Genomic DNA, 24,695 nt, shown 5'->3' on the forward strand with positions numbered 1-24,695 from the left:
CTCAGAATTAAAATATTGAATGTATCTGTATGACCAATTCTTAGTGAGTCAACAATGACTTTAATGTCTGATTTTGTTAATGCGTAGTTCAATCTCACTAAGGCATATCAGTTTCAATGTCATGTTACCTGTTTTTAAAGACCCCATGTACTCACAGCAGGACATCTAGGACACCTTATTAACATCTTCTTGTTTGACTTATGTCTCCCATGGGGATCTGGGAATGAAGTGAATTGCCTCGAAGTGTTAAAATCTGGCTGAGTTGGTTGGAGTCCACCTTGGACTAGTCTGATAAGAAGTTAGCATCTTAGGTGAGATCCTTAATGTCCATTAGACTTGCAGCACTGCAGGCTGTATTTTATATCAGCAGCCAGGTGTGGGCAGTGACACAGGGCTGGGGAGATCTCTCTTACCGGCCCAGGGATCCAAGGCATTCAGTGCAAAACCTGGCCAGCAGCCCGAGCGAGTAGGAGCCATGTGACTCTGGTGAGTTGGAGTGTGCAATTGCCTCCTGCTTCAGAGCTACCTGATCCGAATACTAAGCAGAGCGAGTGCCGGGCTGAGTGTAGGACATTGAAGACACTGCAGAGAAAGGTGCTTATTCCAGAGGCGTTACAAAACATGGAGATTAAAGACCAGGGAGCTCAAATGGAGCCGCTGCTGCCTACGGTAAGAGACAACCTGCTGTCACAGATTAACCGCGTTTGCTGCAAATCCTGTCAGGCAAGCGGTCGGCTGGCTAGATGCAGTGAACGTACTTTTGGGGTGGTGGATAGCTCCCACGACATATGGACAGGGGTCTCCTCCCATCTCGGGTGACTGAAATGCATAACGCAAAGCACATGATTTTTTTTTCCCCCTTCTCAATATGGATGCACTACGGTGATGAAATGTCTCATGTTTGCTGCTGTTTGAAGAGATGGCTAGGTTTTAGCAGCAGGGACAGCTGTGTGTCTCTCTCCCAGCCCGTTTCTGCCTATCTCTGTTTCTTAGGCTGTGCAGTGGTGGCTGAAGACCCTGCAGAGAAGCCCCCTCCCTTTTTATCATATTCCATTCATGATAAATTTCCTCCCTATGCCTCATCCCCCTGGCAGTGAGGTAAGGGGATCTGCTGCTGTTGCAGCTCTAGAGAGAGATTTAGTATCTGCAGAAACCAGGGGAAAGGAGAACAGGAGGATTGTGTGTGTGTGTGTGTGTGTGTGTGTGTGTGTGTGTGTGTGTGTATTTTGTCAATCTCTCTTAAAAGGAAATATGTCATGGTTCACATACAAAGAAGGTATGCATTTTGGGGGGACAGGCTGACAATTCAGCTTTGAATATCTGAAAGGTTCATGAGTTGTCATTTAGAAATGTCCTGCTTATTTCTGGGTCTTAAGCCAGATCTAAATCTTGGGTAAGTAGTTGGTTTCCCTATCCTCTCCACAGTCTCTGGGTGGCTTACAGACTTTGTAGCTCTTCAGGCAACATCTTTCTCAGCCTGGAGCAGCTGATGTTGCTGTGTTCAAGGAAAAAAAGAAAAATAACAATAACAATAACAACAACAACAACAACAACAACAACAACAGTATTTTCTTGATGCAACAGAGATGCCAAATGCAAGCTTCCAGCTGTCTATCAGCACTATCACAGCTCAGAACAGCAGAAATCTCCTCCCTGCTCCAAACCAGGAAGAGGGGCTGCTCTCAGCTCTCTGTTACTCAGGTTGGTGACCCACCTTGCAGAATAGGGACTGAGAGCAAGCTGTCCACTTCCACGTCCATTTCTAGGCTGTGAACACATCTTTAAATCAAATGATACCTCGGGGAGTGGGCAAATTCTGGGCCACTGTATTTTTAGGGCCTTACCTCTCCTGCTGGGCTCAAAATCTGCAAAAGATGCCAGTTTGCATCCCGGAATTGGCTGTGGCTACTGAGCATGCTCAGTTCTCCTCAGGACGCTAGATTTGGGCTGGGAGGGAGCAGGAGGATGGGAAGAACGCAGGCGTCACTACCAAGAATGGAGCCTAAATAAAGGGCGGGGGCTGTGAGGGGAAAAAAGGAAGCATATCAATTAGCCTGCCTGCTTAAAAGTAGAAACATTTCTCTGTGGATCAAAGTGGAGTTATTTTATAAAAATGAGAATAAAATATTTGTCTCTCTTCCCTAACTTGAATAGATATATAAATTAGGATTCTGTGGGTACTCAGAATAAAGGATGTCAAGAATGTCAGAGAGAACTATCATTCCTTGGATGAAAGGAAGGGACTATACATAGGAATTGAAGGATGGAGATTTAGGAAAGGTTAAGTTATATGGAAAAACCCCTTTTTTTAGGGGGAAGGGGTTTGGAAGTTGGCCTAGAAAAGCACGCTGAAGTCAGTTTGATGTGGCATATGAGTTGTCACTTCTGGGAACACTTACAGGGTTTAGGACCAAGTGAGAATTAACTGGAAGACTTTAAAAGAGGATAGCATTACTGGGTTAGATGGGCAATCAGTGTATGGCTTAAAGGAGCAGAGAAAATAAAAGTTTGGCTAGAAAACAAGGTCTATCATCAGTCTGATGGAAATTTTTGAGGAGTCAAAGGTTGCATTTTATGTGGATAATGGCCAGTACAGAATAGTTACATAGTTACATAGTTTAATGGCAAAAGAAGATCATGTTAGCAGTTGATTATATGAAAAATAAACTTGAGAGGCTAGAATGGATGCTGAATTACTGGCCTACTTTTATACTTCTATAGTATTTTCAGCTTCAATTGCTTTTATGACTTGTTTTTTAGTTTTCAAAGCAGTCATTTTAAGTAAAGCAGATTTTATTATTTTAATTTTATAAACGAGAAATTGAGGCATAGGGACTTGGAATAACTTGTCTAAGGTCACAGAGTATTGAAGCCAGCACTGGAATATAGGTCTTCTAAAACTAGTTCAGAAAGAAAAGCACTATTTTTTTTTTTTTTTACATTACATTATTAATCAGGCTTATCATAATCAGATCCTGGACTGGAGTTTTTATACTTGGAAGAGGGAGGAAGAAATAGCTTTTGACTCTGCTTTAGAAAATTAATCAGATGACTTTGCAAATAATTATGTAAATGGCAATATGGCATAATATTTAAAAACACAGTCTGGTAGGTCACAGCACTGCTATTTACATGCTTTATGATCCCGGGGAAGTGATAAGCCTCAGTTTCTTCAACTGAAAAACGGGAAGGGAATGGTACGTATGTCTTGGGTTTTGAGAAGAGTGAATCAAATAACTTATGTGAAATATCTGTCATTTAGTAAGTGCTCAATAAAAGTTAGCTGCTAATAGGGAGGAAAGGGAGTAAAAGTTTCTTTTTAAGCTTCCAAGGTTTACCTTCATTTTAGTGTATATAAAGTACATTTTAAGGGTGTGAGTGAAGGAGGTCCTGACATGTTTCCTTTTTTTCTCAGTCCTCCTTAGGGAGCTTTACAGATAATTTTCTTTTGCTGAACAAGGCATCATAGCATTTATTGGCCCTCATCACTCTAAGGGTTAGGACATTCAGCTCCTCTAGGCTCAGAGTATAGTCTGGCTTTGATGGTACCTGACCGATACATCTGAAGCTATGGATCAAGCCGTGTTCAGAAGATTCTTTCATTTATTAAAAGCCTACTTTTGGCCAAACATGTTCATGGGGCTGAGAATATAGCAATGAACAAGATAGACAAAAACCCTGTCCACATGGTGCTCACAGTCTCTAGCTAGTCTAGAGATAGAGCTCAATTTAGCTTTTAGAGAAAAACTGCTATTTTCTCCTCAAATAATCATTGTCATAAGTTGTTTGAGATGGGTAAATATGAAGACTATTTGTGATAGTAATGAGGGTGGTATCCCTTTAGTAAAGATGGAATTAATCTTTTGAAAGTATGAAGCCAGGAATTTAGGACTGCATAGGACTTCAAATTTGTCCTTGACACTGAGTGTTGAGTTTGCTTCTAGGAGTAAATTACTAGACAACGGAAGAGACTTCTAGGAGAGTAGTTTTATAACAAGTATTTCTATCTCATGCCATTTAATCTTGGGTGATATTTTAGTGGTTCCATGTTGGATCCCTTATAAAATTCTGATGTCCTAAAAGGAGCTAATTTTAAGTTGAACTTGCTTGTAAAACTGCCCTGAGGTATGGAACTAGAGTAAAGATCACTTTTTAAAGGTAATTTATTGGTGGAATAGAGCTCCTTTTAAAATGGTAATTCTAGATTCCCAAATGGCCCAGTTTATTGCTTTATTTGTGAAAAGAACCTTATGAAAAATCTTCTATGTTATTAAATGAGGGAAAGGGGGACTAAAATGTCAAAGTAATGAAAAGAATATGTAAGTTGGCTAAGTAATATTGGTATTTATATGTTATTTAAATGGTGATTTAGATTATAGTACTAATTTAAAAAAAACATACTCACATAGTAATATGTAGGAAGCAAAATGCAGTATAAGAAATCCTCATTTTCCCCTTTATGACTTGAATTTTTACTCTACAATGGTGAGTGACTATAAAAATAAAATGTACATATGGGATGCCAAGGTTGCTAATGAGTGGTAGAATCTAAAGCCTACAAGTATTGTTTATGGTAAAAATATTGAAGGCAGATGAGGAAGTGAGATAGTCTTTGATGGAGGCTTAGAAAATATCTGGGTAAAGGTCTGGAACTCAAATAGAGTTAGTGAACATGGCCCAAAATAATCACACTTCCAATGTATCCCAATAACCTTGGGATGATGATTAATTCAGAAGTATAAATTGGGCATAGACCATAGTGCATTGCAAGATACTTCAAGTGAATGGAGAAATGTGGGTGCCACTCTTAACACTGCTTTGTAGAGAAACTCCACTCTTCCCTTCTCCTACCTCATAGGATGCATGACACGTGATCATTTGGCTTTCTGTGAGGATACCACTCTCCATCTATATAGTAATATTAGTTAATTTTTATTTATTGTAGTTAAAATAAGTGTAAATTAAAGTTCTAATATATTGTTCCACTTAAAAGAGTTGTCTCAGATACTCTTTGAGGTTATGTTGCTCTTATTTAGAAAAGGGGAGTAACTAGTATTTAATGCATCTGTTTTGTGGAATCATAAATGTTTTGGCCTGAAAAGGACTACTGAGCTCAATTGCAGGTTTTGGACTAACTCACTAATTTACTTAAATGCATGATGAAACTGAACAACCAAGAGATAAGAAGATGTATTTAAGGGTATGCTGCTTACATTAGTTAATGGCAGAGCTTGGCCTAGAGTCCAAACCTCTTTATTCTTTCCATCATTGTGTAGTCCCGCTTCTAGCATAGAGTCAACATCTGAGTGCTAAGTTAAATATGATGATGGTAATTAGACAAGTTTTATGAAGTAATAATAGGTATTGTCTCAGGCTCACTCTAAGCACACACATCTTTAGTCTTCATGATAATCCTGAAAGGTTGCTAATGTTATCCAGCCTTACAGATAAAGAAACTAAGGCTGAGAAGGTCAAGTAAGTTACCCAGGTTCCCATAGCTAATAAGTACTGAGCTAACATTTGAAAATATTACATCTAATTAAAAAGTGACTTTTTAATTAGAGCCAATTTAAAAAAAGGAATACCGTTATAATATGGACTTTTTCATCTACCTCTTCAAAAATGAAAGTACTATGATATAAGATGTTATAAAATGTAAGGCACTGCAGGCCACATCTTACATGATTCCACTTATATGAAAAGTTCAGAATAGGAAAATCCTTAGAGACTAAAGTAGATTAGTGGTTGCCAAGGCCTGGGGCAGAATTGGGGGAGTGATTGCTAACATCTATTGTTTTTTTGTTTGTTTGTTTTCAGTGATGGAAATATTTTGGAGTTACATAGTGGTGTGATGGTTACATAACATTGTGAATTATACTAAATTGTATACTGCAAAATGGTGAATTTTACCTAAAAAGTATTGCAAAAAAATAGGCAAGTTATTTAACCTTTATCACTAACAGGGAAAAAATTGAGGATCTAAACAATTCTTATATCAGTCCTATTTATATAAATCAAGAAAAGAGCAAATGAAAAATTCATGAAGATTCACAACACACACACAAACACACACACACCCTAGATCATGTCTACCACAAAATGTATTCTTTTTGTGAAGACAGTGCTAAGGCTAGTCAGGGTTTCACTGAACTATTTGCAGACCTAGAGGTCTTTGGGAATATATCCTCAAAGCTGAGTTAAGAGAGTATATAGCATATCCTATGTACGAGAGAGGAAGAGAACTATTTCACTTGGGTCAAATTGTTATTTTTTTTCTCCAGATCATTTTTCTGAACTTTCTCTTGTTATACATTAAATTTTAGCATAAGGAACATCAAAACAACTAAATTTCTAGGAAAATACTTTTTTCCCCATTATACCTCATTTTGTGTGACCAACATTTTTTAAAGGTCATTGTTGGTTTAGCCTCATACAGTATTATGTTACTGTATAGTAAGTCAAAATCCAAAGGAAACAGATTAATTATCAATCATATTATACTGATTTTCAAAGTATGTTTCTTGTAAGATCTTATGATGTTTAAGGAGATTTTTTACATATCATAATAAATGCACCATATATATATATATAATTTACATGTCATAAAATTCTGTTGCAAGTGTACAATTCAGTGATTTTCAGTAAATTTATAGAACTGAGCAACCATCACTGCAATCCAGTTTTAGAACATTTCATTGTCCCAAAAAGCTTTCTCCAGTCCACGTGTAGTCAATATCCACTTTTGACCCTAGGCAATAATTAATCTACATTTTGCTGATTTCATTTTCGTCTCTGTAAATTTGCCTTTTCTGGACATTTAATATAAGTAGAATTGTACAATAGACAGTCTTTTGCATCTGGCTATTTTCACTTAAGTGAAACATTTTTGAGATCCATTCATAGTGTAGCATTTATTAGAAGTTTGTTCCTTTTTATTGCTGGAAAGTATTACATTATATGGCTAGCAGACCTTCTTTTGTTTATTGAGACTTTAGTCATTTGTATAGTTTCTAACTTTTGGTTCTTATATATAGTGCTATTATAAATTTTCATTTATAATTGTTTCCATGTGGGCATATATTTACACTTCTCTTGGGTAGAGTCCTATGAGTGGAATTATTGGATCATATAGTAAGTTTATATATAATGTTCAAAGAAATGGACTCTTTTTCAGTGAGACTGTGCCATTTCACAGGTACCAGCTCTACCATAATAGAAGGGTTTAGGTTTCTCCACATTTTTGCCAACACTTGATATTGTCTTTTTGATTTTTTTTTTTTTAAATTTTTTTTTTTTCAACGTTTATTTATTTTTGGGACAGAGAGAGACAGAGCATGAACGGGGGAGGGGCAGAGAGAGGGAGACACAGAATCGGAAACAGGCTCCAGGCTCTGAGCCATCAGCCCAGAGCCTGACGCGGGGCTCGAACTCATGGACCGCGAGATCGTGACCTGGCTGAAGTCGGACGCTTAACCGACTGCGCCACCCAGGCGCCCCTGATATTGTTTTTTTGAATAGTCATTTTAATGAGTATAAAATGGTATGCTGTTGTGATTTTGATTTGCAATCTCATAATGACTTATTTTCTTAGTCCGTTTGTGTTACTATAACAAGATATCATAGACTGGATGGCTTATTAACAACAAAAATTTATTTTGTGCATCTTTGGAAGCTGGGAAGTACAAAATCAATGAGTGGTATGTTTGGTATCTGATGAGAGCCCATTTCCGGTTAATAGATAGCCATCTTTCAGCTATGTTCTCAGATGGCAGATGGAAAGGGGAGCTACCTGGGGCCCTCTTTTATAAAAGCCCCAATCATTTCCCAAAGGCCTCTTCTTCTTCTTCTTCTTCTTCTTCTTCTTCTTCTTCTTCTTCTTCTTCTTCTTCTTCTTCTTCCTCTTCCTCTTCCTCTTCCTCTTCCTCTTCCTCTTCTTAAGTTTGTTTATTTTGAGAGAGAGTGAGAGAGAGCTTGTGCATGTGTGAGTCAGGGAGGGACAGAGAGACAGGGAGAAAGAGAATTCCAGGGGGGCTCCACACTGTCAGTGAGGAGCCCAGTGCTGGGCTTGATCTCACAAACTGTGAGATCATGACCTGAGCCTATCCCAGGAGTCGGCCACTTAACCAGCTGAGACACCCAGGTGCCCCAGAAAGGCCCCATCTTCTAATACCATCACTTTGGGGGTTAGGTTTCAATCTACTAATTTGGAGTATGTGTTTGGGGAAACACATTTGGTCTATAGCACTAATGATGTTGGACATCTTTTTATGTGCTTATTAGCCATTTGTATATATTCTTTTACGAAATGTTGATTAAAATATTTTGTCCATTTTCAAATTAATATTTGTTGTCTTGTAAGAGTTTTATATATATATATATAGTACATATACTGGATATAACTTTTTTGTCATAAATATGATTTGCAAATATTTTCTGTCTGGCCTTAACTTTCTTGATGACTTTTGGAATACAGAAGTTTTTAATTTTGACAAAGTGCAATTTATCAATTTTTTCTTTTATCAATTGTGCTTTTGGTGTTGAATCTAAGAACTCTGCCTAAACCAAGCTCATGAAGAGTTTTCTTCGTATGTTTTTTCCTAGGAGTTTTATAGTTTTGGTTCTTACATGTAGATCAATGATCTATTTTGAGTTAATTTTTGTGTATGGTGTGAGTAAGAGTCTAAATTCTTTGCATATAGATATCTAATTGCTCAAGCACCATTTGTGAAAAGGGCCACCTTTTTTTCCAGTGGATTTTCTTGGCAGCTTTGTTGAAAGTAAATTGATTATCAATAGAAGGTCACTTTTTCTGGGCTCTAAGTTCTGTTCTGTTAATCTATGTGTGTTTCTTTACCCTAATACTACATTGTCTTATTATTGAGACTTTATAGTAAAATTTGGTATCAAGTATTATAAGTCCTTCCACTTTATTCTTTTTCTAAATTGTTTTGGCTATTTTAGGCCCTTTGAATTTTAGGATCTACTTATTGATTTCTACAAAAACCCTGAAAAAATTTTGATAGGGATTGTTTTAAATTTACAGATCAATTTGGGCAGAATTGCCATCTTGGCAATACTGAGTCTTCCAAAACATGTACGTGGACTGTCTCTCGACGTATTTAGATCTTTAATTTCTTATGGCAATGTTTTGTAGTTTTTTTTTTTTTTTTTTAGTGAGGACTTCTATGTATACAAAATGACACAAAAATTTCTGGATGCCATGTATATATGCGTTCCTATGTTAAACTTAGGCCATTTTCAAAGAGTTTAGGACTCCAGAAGTCTTCCAAGAAAATGGAAATAGAGATTAATCTACAGACTTAGTGGGGGTAGAGTGAGAATGTATTACAGCCAAGGACTTGGTATGGTTTTGATCTAATGATGAAGTCCTCATAAGAGTATCATCAATACTTGATCATTTATCATGAAAATTATGCTCTAAGGATTTAATAAGCAAGTATTTTTTAGAAGAATTTTCCCATTGCATATTGAATGTGTTAGGTTGCTGGAGTGCCTCCAACATTTATTTTTACCAATGCTTATTCTTGCTTATTCTGAGAAACCAAAATTATTTAGAGAAGGCAATTGCCTCCTAATGACTTTTTTTTGACTAATGAGGCTTTGATATCAAAGGTGATAACCTAGTCACATTCCAGAAAACAGGTGCCATAAAAAGTAGTTAGGTATATAATAACTACTGGATGGAATCAAAACATAGCTCTGCTTATGAAGCACATTTCATTTTTGTTAGATTCACTCTGCTCCTTTCATAAATACAGAGGTGATTTCCTGTTGATATTTAAGCTGCTTTTGGAATAAGCCTATCAAAAGTCTTCTGATTTGTTCAGAAATAAGACTGTGGTAATAAAATGGAAAAACATGCAGACATCAGGACCTAGACATAATGTATAATTTGTTATTTAAGTGTATATAATGTACTTTGTGTTTTATTAATGAATAATGTTGTGATATAAATACCTATAAAAACTGATATTATATAATTTTACAGAGCATTTCTAGGAGATATTATTATTATTATTTACAAATAAAGGGATTATTATTGAAACTTCACACTCAAGAAGCACCTGTATCAGAATCATCAGGAGGGCTCATTAAAAATGCAGGTTCTGGGCCTTGCTACTCAAGTATGAAGAATATCAAGGGGATGGAGCCAATAAACAAGCAATATAAAGAACTCTCTAGGTGATTCTCATGTACACTAAAGTTTGAGAATATTTACCTTAAAAAATTAACTGAAAAATTATAGTGTGTCTGAGTTATTTTAGCTGTGGGAATGCTAGAAGACCAAATCTTGCAAAAAAAAAATGGGGATATTTTTTATAGATCATAATGGATTACAAAATTGCTGAGTGCTCATTTTACTCATTTAGCATTGATTACATGTTACATATCACTTTGTAATTTATATGTGTATATAAAATTATTTTTACTCATATATAAATACACATAGATATGACTTGTTTCCTTGATTAGAGTGCTAGATTCTTAAAAGCAGAGTCTATTGTTTCACAGAATTTTGTACTGCTTTCTAACAGAGCTAAGTGCATGCAAGTCCTTCTTAAACATATCATGGGTAATACATTAAGCAGCAACACTAGTCGACCTCAGTTGTCAAGAGCTTAAAATTTAGAGTCAGACAGTTCTAACTGTTCCAATTAAGTATGTATGCCAGCTTTGGCAAGTTTCCCAGCTGTTCAAAGCCTCACTCTTCTTATCTATAAAATAAGAATGATGACAATAATAGTAACATCTACCTTGCAGGCTTGTGAGAATCAATTATGTATATAATTATGTACATACCTTTATATATGAGTTATAGTGTTTGGAGTAATTACTCAAAAATTATAGCTATCATTGTTGTTATTACTATTGGCATAATATTTCTCTTTGATTGAAAATAGTTTCACCAAAGATTTTTATACCCAATATGCATAATTAATTTGATAATGAATTATTGATTTAATAATTCTTATGTAATAACTTGATTTATTCATTTGACAGTAATAAGATGCAAGCCAATAATATATCTGGTAAATATAATACGTTCATTTTTCCTAATTATAAAATTAATACTTATTTTTTAGCATAGTTTAGAAGCATAGAAAAGGACATATAAAAGAAAACATTCATTTTGTTATTTTTTGGCTTTTTATTTTGAGATAAATTTTGCACTTAACACAGTAATTGCAAAAATAGTACAAAGAGTTCCCATATACCTTTCATTTGCTTTGCCATAATATTAACATCTTACATAATTAGAGTTAACAATCAAAACTAGGAAATGAACATTAGTACAATTCTATTAAATAAACCACCGTATTTATTAGGGTATCATATGTCATTTTTCTGTTACAGGATCCCATTTTGTGTTTAGATATCACTTCTTTTTCTTTTATTTATTTTTTTAAGTTTGTTTATTTATTTTTAGAAAGAGAGCATGAGCAGGGGAGGGCAGAGAGACAGGGAGAGGAAGAATCCCAAGCAGGCTCCATGCTGTCAGTGCAGAGCCTGCTGTGGGGTTCAAACCCATAAACTGTGAGATCATGACCTGAGCTGAAATTGAGTCTGATGCTTAACTGATTGAGCTACCCAGGTGTCCCAATGTCTTTTTAATCATCTCCATTTTGTGAGTTATTCAGTCTTCCCCTATCTTTCATGACCTTGACACTCTTGAAGTCTACAGGGCATTTTTTTTTTTTTTGTAGATTATCTCTCCATTTGTGTTTCCAAGCTTCTCAATGAGATTGAGGTTATGCATTTATTGTCAAGAATACCACTGAAGTGATGTTTCCTTCTCAGTGAGTTATATCAGGGGATAGATGATGTCATTTCTGGGTATGTTAACCTTGATTATGGAGGTGTCTGCTAGGTTTTCTACCTGTAAAATTAAAAATTTCCCTTTTGTAGTAATGAATATCTTGGAGGAGATACTCGAAACTATAGCAAATATCCTATTTTTCCTCAATCGTTTGCCCACAAATTTTAGCATTCATCAGTTACTATTTCCTGTTTATTATTTATTTATTACTGTGGTATTTGCCTAATGGTGATTTTCTGTTTCTTTCATTCTTTCTGCATTCAGAAATTAGGATTTTTCTATAGGGAAGAGCTGTCACTTCTCTTCCATTTATTTATTCAATTGCCTATTTCAGTATGGACTCAGAGATATTTATTTTACTCTATGGGCCATATCCCAGCACTCTCAATTCCAGTTTTATTGTTCAGATGGTTTCATCTTTGGATATTAGGAGCTCCTTCAACTGGTTCTCGTCCTTTCAACATGCTTTCATTTGTTTTTGAGCACTTCCTTAGTATCTGACCCCACAAGATTTTCCAGGGTCATCTTGTATTTTCTCTGCCTCAGCCCTGGGATGGGTCATTTCTTTAAGGAACTACTAGGCTAATTTTTGAGGCTATTTATAAATATTTGTCAAAATTCTTTCCAGAATGATTGTATAACTAGGTTAGATTTTCACTAGAAGCCTCACAGGTATTTTTAAAATGTTGGCAATTGGAAACATTTTGCTAACACTTTCTTTTGTATTCCATTTCCAACTTTGCTATAGGTAGTGTTTCTCTATGAAGTGGGGTGTTTTGTTTTTTTTTTTAAATCACAGTTCAGAAGAATGTCGAATGATTTGGAAAATTATCAAATTATTACCAAAATGCTGCTTGTGGTTACTAGCCTATCTTTTTTATATTTATGCATGGCTTCTTTATACAGTGAAGATATGAACCTCTGGCCCCATCATTACAGACCCATACTAGATACCTTTTTGGCCGTGAAAATTTTCAGTCATCTTCGAATGCATGAAATCGTTCCTCTTCAAAAACCACAGACATTCTTTAAACGTTTTTTTTTTTTTTTTTAAGAATGAAGTTTGGAGAGGTCCAATTCACAAGGTGTTTCAATGTTTTTATCCTTCTTCTCAGCTCTACTGTTTATTAGTTTTTTTTTAAATTTTTTAATATTTATTGATTTTTGAGAGACAGAGAGAATAGAGCATGAGCAGGGGAGGGGCAGAGAGAGAGAGGGAGACACAGAATCTGAAGCAGGCTCCAGGCTCTGAGTTATCAGCACAGAGCCCGATGTGGGGCTCGAACTCACTGACTGTGAGATCATGACTTGAGCTGAAGTTGGATTCCTAGCCGACTGAGCCACCCAGGTGCTCCTGTTTATTAGTTTATAATAGGCACAGGTTACATTTGGTGTATTAAGATGATTCTTATGTACAGCACTTTCATCTTTATCACTCTGTAAGAAGAGAACTGTCATTCTTATTTGAACCATCTAGGACCTTTCATGTCATCAGAGTCATGTTCAAGAAGTAACTGAAGATCCTGGTAGATGACAAACTTGACAAAAGTAGAATTCTAGACCTTCCAATAGGTTGTCACTTACGTAAAGCATGGTAGTTTGAACTGGGCTCATAAGTCTGATTTAATATTTTTTTTTCTCCTTATGTGGCTTGAAAAATATAATTAGTTCTTAAGAATGGAGATTAGGTTAATCTACTTTTAAATCAAATAATCTGGTAACAGTTATACAACAGTAATTGTTTTATGTTTGTCTTGGTATTGTAAAGTGGTACTTTCTATTTAGTCTTTGACATAAATATCCATTTAAGTGGTTATCATAAGAGCTAAACAACAACAAATCCTGAACATCCACTCTCTTAGCCCGATATTAGAAAATTTTCAGATACCAGTGCTAGTGTAACAAAAGGAGCTGGAACCTCCAGTACAGACCATTTCTGTGATGTAAGGTAATATAATATTTTGCCAAATCTTTGTGAGGACAAAAATGCAGAAACGGTGAACTTAATATCGCCTTTGTCCATTTAAAAAATCAATGAAGCTTTCTCATAATTCAGGAAATTCTAACTGTATTCATTTAAAACATTCTCAATCTTGAACACAGCTTTAAAAAGATCAACCTTTCATAAAATTACATTAAGTAGCTTATAATTTTACTTGTTCCCTTTTATGATTTAAAAACCATTTCTTTTTAACATACTTAAACTTCATTATCTCTCGCAGACTAGGAATACTGAATTATACGACTTTCTCATCTAAACAGATTTCTCCCATCTTTAGAGATGGTTGCATGATCTGGCATAAGTTATAAAAGGGCTTATATCTTTGATTCCTTAGGCTAGTGATATATCTCAATGCAAAATATCTAGTAATCTCAGTTCTCTTGAGTTCCAGTAGGTCAAATATGTTAGAATGAATTCTACCACCTTTCATGGTTACATTGAAACTTTTGACGTTAAAATCAGTTTTTCTTGGAAAAAATATACTTTCCTGGTGTTTCTCTTGGTTCAGAAAGTATCTTGAAGAGGGAATGAAAAGACTTTAAAAGTTTATTGAATCTCTGATTGTTCCATTAAACAATAATTTGGTGATTGTGTTTCAATAATTTATAAACACATATTTATATTTATCTCAAAAAATAACCTGCATCTTTAGAAAACAAGAAGCAAGAGTGCTTAACAAAATGCAGTTGAACTTTAATACAAACATTAATATATGAATGGCTCATATTTTAATGAATCTAAAATTTTAATTAATTCAGTTACATTAATTACCTTAATGGCAACCTCCCTATTAGATGAGAATGGAGGAGCTAAAGAAGGCTTTCCTGTCTTTTAAGAAATGCAGCAAAGATTCCATCCACATGGGAAGGTATAGTAAACTGTGCCAATCATGGGCTTAGGAAACATTTTGCACTGTTTTGATAATAATGTCTGTGCAGACAGTCCATGTAAAAAGGATCAGTACAAATAAATAAGACTCAAAGGTAATTCAGATTATCTTTTTAAGTCAATAGTTTCAGTATTGCCCTTTTAGGAGATGGTCAGTCAGGTGTGGCCACAAGAGGAGACACAGGAGGGCCTGAGGAAAACAAAAATGTCCATTCGTATTGACCATTCTTCAAAGAAAAAACAAATAAAGACACAAACTAAACAAAATTTATTAAAGATTTTGGGGACTTTTTGGACTACGGTTTGAAATAACAACGAGGTTACAATAAGATCAGAATAGATGGATCTTAATCCATCTAACGTTTCACAGTGAGTGATTTAGGCCTGAGAGAGTTAGAGACCATTTGATTTTCAGAAGTAATAATTGAATACTCAGAAACAATTGAGGAGGACATAATGCTAAGTGAAATAAGCCAGACACAGGAAGACAAATACTGCATGATCTCACTTGTATGTGGAATCTAAAATAGTTGAACACTGGGGCGCCTGGGTGGCTCAGTTGTTTAAGTGTCTGACTTCAGCTCAGGTCATGATCTCACGATTTGTGGGTTTGAGCCTGGCATAGTGCTCTTTGCTGACAGCTCAGAGCCTGGAGCCTGCTTCGGATTCTGTGTCTCTCTCTCCTCGCCTCTCCCACTTGTGCTCTGTCTGTCTCTCTTTCAAAAATAAATATTTAAAAATAAATAAATAAAATAGTCAAACACCAAGAAGCAGAGAGTAAGAGAGTGTTGCTAGAGGGTGGGGAGGAGAGGGCGTCTGGAGGTGTGGCTCAAAGGTACAAAAGTTTTAGTTACGCAAAATAACACAGGGGAGCCCAGGAAAGCCTCATTATACTGACAGGTCTCTGGAGAGGAAGTTGCTAGTGCTGTGCAGGATCAAGGGGAAGCTATGGCTTTTGGTCAGATGGCAGAAGACAGGTTTCGGAAGGTGAAGAAGAGCAAGGGCAGGTTTAGGCCGGAGCCTTTATTGGGAAAGGCAAGGCAGGGTGAACACTTTAGAATTGTCTAATTTGAATAATTCCTGTGGGCTTTTGGAAGCGGTCTCTGGTCGCCTGGTACTTGGCTCTGAGATGATTTAGGTTTGGTTGGTGACTTAGATGAGGAGGAAGTTGGTGGTATAGATTTGGGGTTGGTTAGTTTGCATGTGAAGAGTATGTTTGTAGGCAAGGTGTTAATTATCTTTGGGATTTAGCTAGTCCTGAAAGGGGCAATCTCTCCCTGGGTCTATAAGGCCCCAAATGCCAAAGCACCAGTAATATAGAAAATAGGAAAATATAGTTACTATACTTGGTTCTGTGATGAATGGATGCCAAGTAGATAAAAGTAGAATCTACAAAAAGATAGAACAAATGGATATCTGTATCAATCTATAAATTCTCTTTAAAAAGGAAATGGAGAAAGAATCCCTGTTGGGCTAGATGTGACCACCCACTTTATCTGTGTCCATGTATAGGAAGGATTTTGGCAATTCCCTGTAACTTTTTCTCTCATAGTTTTACATGCTCCCATGAAACTATGGGCTTTAATGGAAATTTTATTAAAAATTGTAGATATACCTATACTATTTTTTATAACACACAACCTCTTGTGATAATATTTGCCCGTAGCTAACATATAGCTGTTAAACAAAATATAATAATGAGAATATGTATAGGGAAGACAACATATAATTCTTTTTTTTAATGTTTTATTTATTTTGGGGGCACCTGGGTGGCTCAGTTGGTTAAGTGGCCGACTTTGCCTCAGGTTATGATTTCACGGTTTATGAGTTCGAGCCCCCCATTGGGCTCTGTGCTGACAGCTTAGAGCCTGGAGCCTGCTTCAGATTCTGTGTGTCTCACTCTCTCTGCCCCACTCACACTCACTCTTTCTGCCCCACTCACACTCACTCTTTCTGTGTCTCTCAAAAAATTGAATAAACATTAAAAAAATTTTTTTTTAAGTTTTTATTTTTGAGAGAGAGTGCATGTGTGTGAGCGGGGGAGGGGCAGAGAGGGGGGCAGAGGGTCTGAAGGGGGCTCTGTGCTGACAACAGTGGATGTGGGGCACCAACTCACAAATGGTGAGATCATGACCTGAGCTGAAATCAGATGCTCAACTGACTGGGCCACCCAGGCGCTCCGAAAACATGTAATTCTTATTAGCCTCCCCCTGATTTTTCTCCCCAGCCATTTACAAGTACATTTGAAATTATTGTATGTTGGTCTGACTTTCCATTTACAGAATCCTTTCTGATAAGCCACTGCCGTGGTTTTATATTATATGAATAAAGATACAAGGGTTCACCTTTGATTATTTTGGATAAAGCCTGTACAAGAAAACACAGTATTGTTTGGACTTTGTTATATTTTCAAGAAGTTAAGATTTTTATAAAATGTAATATTCCCAAAGAATTTAGTTTTGGCTGAACATTCAAGTTGAAAACCAAGTAAGGGAATTTTACATAAATCTGAGAGCCAGTCAAAATAAAGAGAAGTGAACATTTATCAAATGCAGAGAATGTGTTTGGAAACTTTTAAAATCTTACTCATTTTTGTTCACTTGAATTATATGCAAAATTCCCTTTAATATTAGGAAGGATTTACCTTTGGAAGAGGGAAAGAAAATAGCCTAAGGAAAAGGTGATGATATAATTCAATAGATATAACTTCTATTAATGTACCTGACTATTCTGTGAACTGAATCAAAGTTTTAAAAAGTTTAACAGAAGCTTAAAGTTCCACTGAATGTAATAGTTAACTATATGTAAAATTTACAGATTGCCCCATATTTTGTAAAAGTTATAGTTTTATAAACTAGTTTCTAGTGCTAGTGGCTTTTTTGAAAAGTGTATGTAATTCTGTGATCTGTTTATAATCACAGCTGGTGGCTAAACAGATAAACTGATTACGTTTCCATAAGAGGTTCATAATCAGGGTAGCAATGCATTTTTTTAATTTTAATTTTTTATTTTAATTTATTTTTTTAAATTTATTTTTTAAATTTACATCCAAATTAGTTAGGTATAGTGCACCAATGATTTCAGGAGTAGATTCCTTAATGTCCCTTACCCGTTTAGCCCATCCCCTCCTCCCACATCCCCTCCAGTAACCCTCTGTTTGTTCTCCATATTTATGAGTCTCGTATGCTTTGTCCCCCTCCCTGTTTTTATATTATTTTTGTTTCCCTTCCCTTATGTTCATCTGTTTTGTCTCTTAAAGTCCTCATATGAGTGAAGTCATATGATATTTGTCTTTCTCTGACTGACTAATCTCACTTAGCATAATACCCTCCATTTCCATCCACGTAGTTGCAAAAGGCAAGATTTCATTCTTTTTGATTGCCAAGTAACACTCCATTGTATATATATACACCACATCTTCTTTATCCAGTCATCCATCGATGGACATTTGGGCTCTTTCCAAACTTTAGCTATTGTTGATAGTGCTGCTATAAATATTGGGGTGCATGTGTCCCTTCAAAATGGCACACCTGTATCCCTTGGATAAATACCTAGTAGTGCAATGGCTGGGTCATAGGGTGGTTCTATTTTTAGTTTTTTGAGGAAACTCCATGCTGTTTTCCAGAGTGGCTGCACCAGCTTGCATTCCCAGCAATGCGTTTTATAATTAGTTGGACATGAGTCTATCTCCCAAACTAGACTGTGTCTGCATCATGTCTATATCCCCAGTGCCTGGTACAGGAGCTGGAATATAGTAGAGATACTCTATAAAAAGGTGTGTTGAGTCTAAAAACATGTATGGTTTTCAATTGTATGGTTTATAGCTTACAATGAAAATTTGGAGTACTCTCTGTTTAGGTTGGCTTAATCGCATTAAATACTAGTTGCATTTCTTTGTGATGTTCTTCCATTTTAGTAGTTAAAATTTAATAATTCCTTTAAACCAAATTGACTCTTAGGATGCTAAAAATGAAAAATGCAGACGTTTCTCTTCAACATGTTTTTATCAGTTTGAATTTTGCATCAAAAATATATGGGAAATATATCTGCTGTAAAGCTAAATTAGGCTAAATTAATAGTTTTCACATTATAATTCCAGGTTGTGTGGAAGTCTATAGCTACCTATTGGAGCTCAAAATCATACTTTTACAGATCATTAACTGATTTTGAAGTTCTATGTGGGAATCAGAAGAGATTGGAAGATATGTTTTCAAATGTCTAAATAAGTAAATATATATTTTATAATCAGCATTGCTGATAATGCTGTAAAATTTTATCTAACAAATGCTTTCTTCTTTGTAAATTAAATTAGTTGCTTCAAAATTAGAAGTAAGCGGATATTTTTATCTTTGGTATATTGACAAAAGCTTATGGAAAGCCTAGCTACTATGATATAAAAACTTTTTACATTTGTTGAAATTCTTCCTTTTGCCTAGTTTTTATAAGTATTGTTTTTGGAATTTTCAGTATCTTAGGTAACAAGAGTTTTATGACAGCATAATTTCTAACTTCTTCCTCACTTATTCACAGTTCTAAAATAGGTACTATTCTTTTAGGGCTTACATGTCTTTTATGCTCAGAGATTTTAGAACAGCTTTTTAAAAATCAACTTTTTCTTTTTCTGGAATGATTATACAGGATTTTCTTAATTGAAGACTGTTACCAAAATCTATTATGGTTTGTTCTTTCATTTGGAGAAATCAAATTACTCTGATTTAACTTTGAAACTAGGTAGTTCTTTAAATGTCCTTGTAACCAAGTAGTTAGCAACATTTACATGCCTATCATGTTTAATAGTGTTATAATTCTTCAAACAATTAAACTAATTTCAGTTATTTCAACATCTGTTAGGATTATTGTCAAGGAACATACTTATTTTCATGTGCAAATTAGAGGTGATTAAACCATGAAGAATTTGAAATATTGATAATCAAGATGATATGTCTAAATCAGTGTACAAGTCTCATTTTTATGTACATGATTATAATAAAAGGAACTTCTGGATGTTGTTTAATCAGTATTTGAGAACATTTAACACAGACTAATTTGTATTTTGAACTAGATAGGTATTCCTCAAAATATAACATTAATTTCAAAGCCAGTTTAGAATAAATGTATAAATTAATTTTTCTAAGAAAAGAACTAGAAAAGAACAACATAGTTATGGGAATGATTAGTTATCTAATGTATTCCTGTTAGAGAAAAAAGGGAAACCTAGGTTGATTGAGCTAAAAATGAAAGTATTAGTGTGACATTACTGACTTTTATAATAATTCTCTTTTAAACTATTTTTTTTTTTTTAGATTTAGTTTCTTTAAAATTTGAATATAGGTAATTTCTATTTCTGGATTTCATACATTGTGAAACTTCTTTCCATCGTCCAGATGTCATATAGATTAGACGAGTTGGGTTAGAGCATTGGGTCTAGTGCCATGGACCAGTTCACTAATAGTACTTGGGGCAGAGCAATGATGATATGAGCCTAGTTAAACAGTATTATGACTTATTTTTAAAAGCTCTTCGGTTCTTTTACAATAGCATCCATGCATTTTTCAAAATATTACATATATGATCTTATGTCTTTTTAAAAAGATTTTATTTAAATTCTAGTTAGTTAGCATGTAATGTATATTGGTTTCAGGAATAGAATTCAGTGATTCACCACAAGTGCCCTTCTTTATACCCATCACCCATTTAGCACATTCCCTGCCCACTGTCCCTCCAGCAACCATCAGTTTATTCTCTAGACTTTAAATAAGAGTCTCTTGTTATTTGCCTCCCTCTCTTTTTCCCCCTTCATCTGTTTTGTTTCTTAAATTCCAGATATGAATGAAATCATATGGTATTTGGCTTTCTCTGACTGACTTATTTCACTTAGCATAATACACCCTAGCTCTATCCATCATTGCCAATGGCAAGATTTTTCTTTTTGATGGCTGAGTAGTATTACATTATGTATATATACCCCACATCTTCTTTATCCATTCATCAGTCAGTGGACACTGTGCTTTTTCCATAATTTGGCTATTGTTGAAAATGCTACTATAAACATTGGGGTGCAGGTACCCCGCCATATCAGTATTTTTGTATTCTTTGGGTGAATACCTACTAGTGCAACTGCTGTGTCTTAGGGTAGTTCTATTTTTAACTTTCTGAGGAACCTCTGTACTGTCCTCCAGAGTGGCTGCACCAGTTTGCATTCCCACCAACAGTGTAAAGGATTCCCCTTTCTCTGCATCCTTGTCAACATCTGTTGTTTCCTGTGTAAATTTAGCCATTCTGATGGGTGTGAGGTGGTATTTCATTGTGGTTTTGATTTGTGTTTCCCTGATATTGAGTGATGTTGAACATCTTTTCATGTGTCTGTTAGCCGTCTGGATGTCTTCTTTGGAAAAACGTCAATTCATGTCTTCTCATTTTTCACTGGGTTATTTGTTTTTTGGGTGTTGAGTTTGATAAGATCTTTATAGATTTTGGATACTAACTCTTTATCTGATATGTCATTTGCAAATATCTTCTTCTATTCCATAGGTTGCCTTTTAGTTTTGTTGATTGTTTCTTTCACTGTGCAGAAGCTTTTTATCTTGAAATCCCAATAGTTCATCTTTGCTTTTCTTTCCCTTGCCTTTTGAGATGTGTCTAGTAAGTTGCTATGGCTGATGTCAAAGAGGTTGCTGCCCGGGGCGCCTGGGTGGCGCAGTCGGTTAAGCGTCCGACTTCAGCCAGGTCACGATCTCGCGGTCCGTGAGTTCGAGCCCCGCGTCAGGCTCTGGGCTGATGGCTCGGAGCCTGGAGCCTGTTTCCGATTCTGTGTCTCCCTCTCTCTCTGCCCCTCCCCCGTTCATGCTCTGTCTCTCTCTATCCCAAAAATAAATAAACGTTGAAAAAAAAAATTAAAAAAAAAAAAAAAAAAAAAAGAGGTTGCTGCCCGTGTTCTCCTCTAGGATTTTGATGGTTTCCTGTCTCACATTTCTTTCATCCATTTTGTATGATATAAGAAAGTGGTCCAGTTTAATTTCTCTGCATGTTGCTGTCCAGTTTTCCCAACACCATTTACCGAAGAGGCTGTCTTTTTTCCATTGGATATTCTGTCCTGCTTTGTTGATGATTAGTTGATCATACAGCTGTGGGTCAATTTCTGGGATTTCTATTGCAATCACCTTTCTGTTTCCTCCCTCCATCTCTCTCTGCAGTCATTAGCACAGGCAACATTATTTTTTAGAATATATGATCAACAAATTCAGGTTCAATTGGATATTTGACCATTATGAAATAAGTTAATGGCAGAACCAGAACTAAACTCCAATGTCTCACATCTTAATTTGATCAACATTTCTTCTGATGCTCTGAAATGGCAGAGTTACCTTATAAGTTTCTCAGGTGAGGTTGCAACTGTATTTTCCAAAACAAGTATCTGATGTAGTCTCTTCACTCACTCATTCAGTTACTCATTCATATATTTATTGAAGACATATAGTATGTGCCATTGGGTGTTAAGGACTTGGTTCAGTGGACTTCAGTTTTGCATATAAGCTTGGTGCTTAGTAGGACTAAAATGTTCTTAAAAACAAATACTTAAAACTTTAAAAAAATTAATGTAACTTACTTCTAAAAAACATAGACTGTAAGGTGTCAATGGATCACCATCTTGACTGCTGGCCTCCTCCATTCTCCACAGAAGTAACCTTTGTTTTCAGTTTGGTGAGTATGCTTCCAGACCTGGCATATACCCATGGATAATATATGACATTGTGAGTGTTTCTGAAAATGACATCATACTATTGCCTTTACAAATTGCTTTTTTATTTAAGCAATGTTTTGGAGATCTATGCATGTTAGATGATTGCTCTATCTCATTGTTTGTTGCATATTCCATAGTCTATGGTAACTCTTTCATATTATGGGCATTTAGGTTGTTTTCAAAATCTGTTCCCTTTTTAAATAATGCCTCAGTAAAAAATTTATGAATGTTCTCTGGAGTAGGTACTGAGATGTCTATTTGCATTACAAATTTTAATAAATGCTGAGAAAATTATGTTTCAGATTGGCTAATCCAATTTTTATACATTCTATGAAATTTTTTGTTAACCTATGACTTCCCCCAAATGTGGTAGTATGTACAAAATTTGTGCCAATATTTTAAGGTTCATTTATTTATTTTGAGGGACAGAGCGAGTGGGGGAGGGACAGAGAGAGAGAGGGAGAGTGAGAATCCCAAGCAAGCTCCGCACTCTCAGATGCAGGGCTTGAACTCATGAACCCTGAGATCATGACGTGAGCCAAAACTAAGTCAGACACTTAACTGACTGAGCCACCCAGGTGTACCGAGACAGATAATTGTCTTTATTATTATTCAAGCCTAATGAGTTAAAAAAAAAACTAACCTTCTTATTTTGGAATAAATTGAGATTTACAGGAAAGATGCAAAGATACAGCATCTCCATATATCCTTCACTGAGTTTTCTCTAATATTAACATCATACCTGGTGTATTTGTCAAAACTAATAAACTAACTTTGTACATTAATTTCAACTATATTGCAAACTCTATTCAAGTTTTACCAGTTTATCCACATATGCCCTTTTTCTGTCCTGGGATCTCATCCAGGATACCATATTGCATTTAGTATTCATGTCTTCTTAGTCTCCACTGATCTGTGCTAGTTTCTCTCTTTCCTTGCTTTTTTATGGCCTTGGTAGTTTTGCAAAGTATGAGTCAGGTATTTTTTAGAATGTTCCTCGCTTTGGATTTGTCTGATGTTTTTCTCATGATTAGACTGGGGTTATGTGGTTTTGGAAAGAACATCACAGAGTTGAAATGCTTTTCTTATTACGTCCTATCAGGTTGTATATGATATCAATATGACTTATCACTGGTGATGTTAACCTTGATCACTTGATTAGAGTAAGGTTTGCCACGTTTCTCCACTGTAAAGTTGTTATTTTATTCTTTCCATACTCTGTTTTTTGGTAGCAAGTCATTAGGCTACACTTGCGAGAAGAGGTTGTATAGACCTCCTGGAATGGGGGAAGTATTTATTATATACATTATATGAAATTATTCTGTAAGAGAGACTTACCTTCTCTTTCCCATTTATGTATTTATCCAAACATTTATTTATATCAATATGGACTCATGCATATTTATTTTGTACATTGGGTTATAATACAATACTGTATTATTTATTTTGTTGCTCAAATTGTTCTAGCTTTTGCCACTGGGAACTTTTAGGTTGGTTCCCGATAACTTTTTGTTGTTGTTGTTTTGAGGGATCATGTTGAATTAAGGGAAAAGATACATACATATATACAGATATATATGTATGTCATGTATTAACTCAACGGTAATAACATATACAAATATACCTATTTCCTAACATATTGATATTTTGCTTTAAAAATACTTAGAGCTATAAGTGATATAGGATATTTCATTTCTTCGGGATTCTTTTGTATTTTGACAAGCCCCTTTGTAAAGTTGTTTCAACTTATTACTGTCTAATTATATTTTAGTGGCAGAGTATTAAATATTGAATGACTTGTCCACTATTTATTTATAAAAGTTGGTAAATGAAATAAAAATATTTACAAACAAGAAATATAGAAAACAATGTTACTTATTAGTTATACAATTATTGGTTTTTACTTTTTAAATTATTTTTTAAAGTTTATTTATTTTGAGAGAGAGGGAGAGAGAGGGCACGTGCATGTACATGCACAAGTGTGAGCAGGGGAGAGGCAGAGAGAGAAGGAAAGAGAGAATACTGGCCTGATCCCACAAACCATGAGATCATGACCTGAGCTGAAATCAAGAGTCGGATGCTGAACTGACTGAGCCACCAGGTGCCCTAATTATTTGTATTTAAACAAGTGAGGGTGTGTAGAATCTATGAAAACAAATGTGACCACTACCTAATAATTGAGTCAGAATTTTTGAAAATCTCTCACCTTTGAGATTGCATTCTAA

The 24,695-nt window shown here is 35.4% G+C and overlaps 1 protein-coding gene across 7 annotated transcripts in view; it reads left to right on the forward strand.

The window, feature by feature from the left end:
* Positions 1-413: 413 nt before the first annotated feature.
* SLC4A10 (solute carrier family 4 member 10) overlaps positions 414-24,695 on the forward strand; it is a 300,561-nt gene continuing 276,279 nt past the window's right edge. For 4 of the 7 annotated variants that reach the window (XM_086718749.1, XM_086718750.1, XM_025912674.2 and 1 more), the window contains exon 1: positions 415-669. Coding sequence is in view for 1 of the 7 variants with exons in the window: in XM_086718748.1 (XP_086574874.1) it covers positions 622-669 (48 nt within the window). In the remaining 6 variants the exon portion in view is untranslated. Of the gene's footprint in view, positions 670-24,695 lie in introns of all 7 variants that reach the window. The other 3 variants (XM_025912673.2, XM_025912675.2, XM_086718748.1) reach the window with 1 other exon arrangement.

This window comes from Puma concolor, chromosome C1, assembly GCF_028749965.1.
Source record: "Puma concolor isolate L17-30 chromosome C1, mPumCon1.1.hap2, whole genome shotgun sequence".
Lineage (NCBI taxonomy): Eukaryota > Metazoa > Chordata > Mammalia > Carnivora > Felidae > Puma > Puma concolor.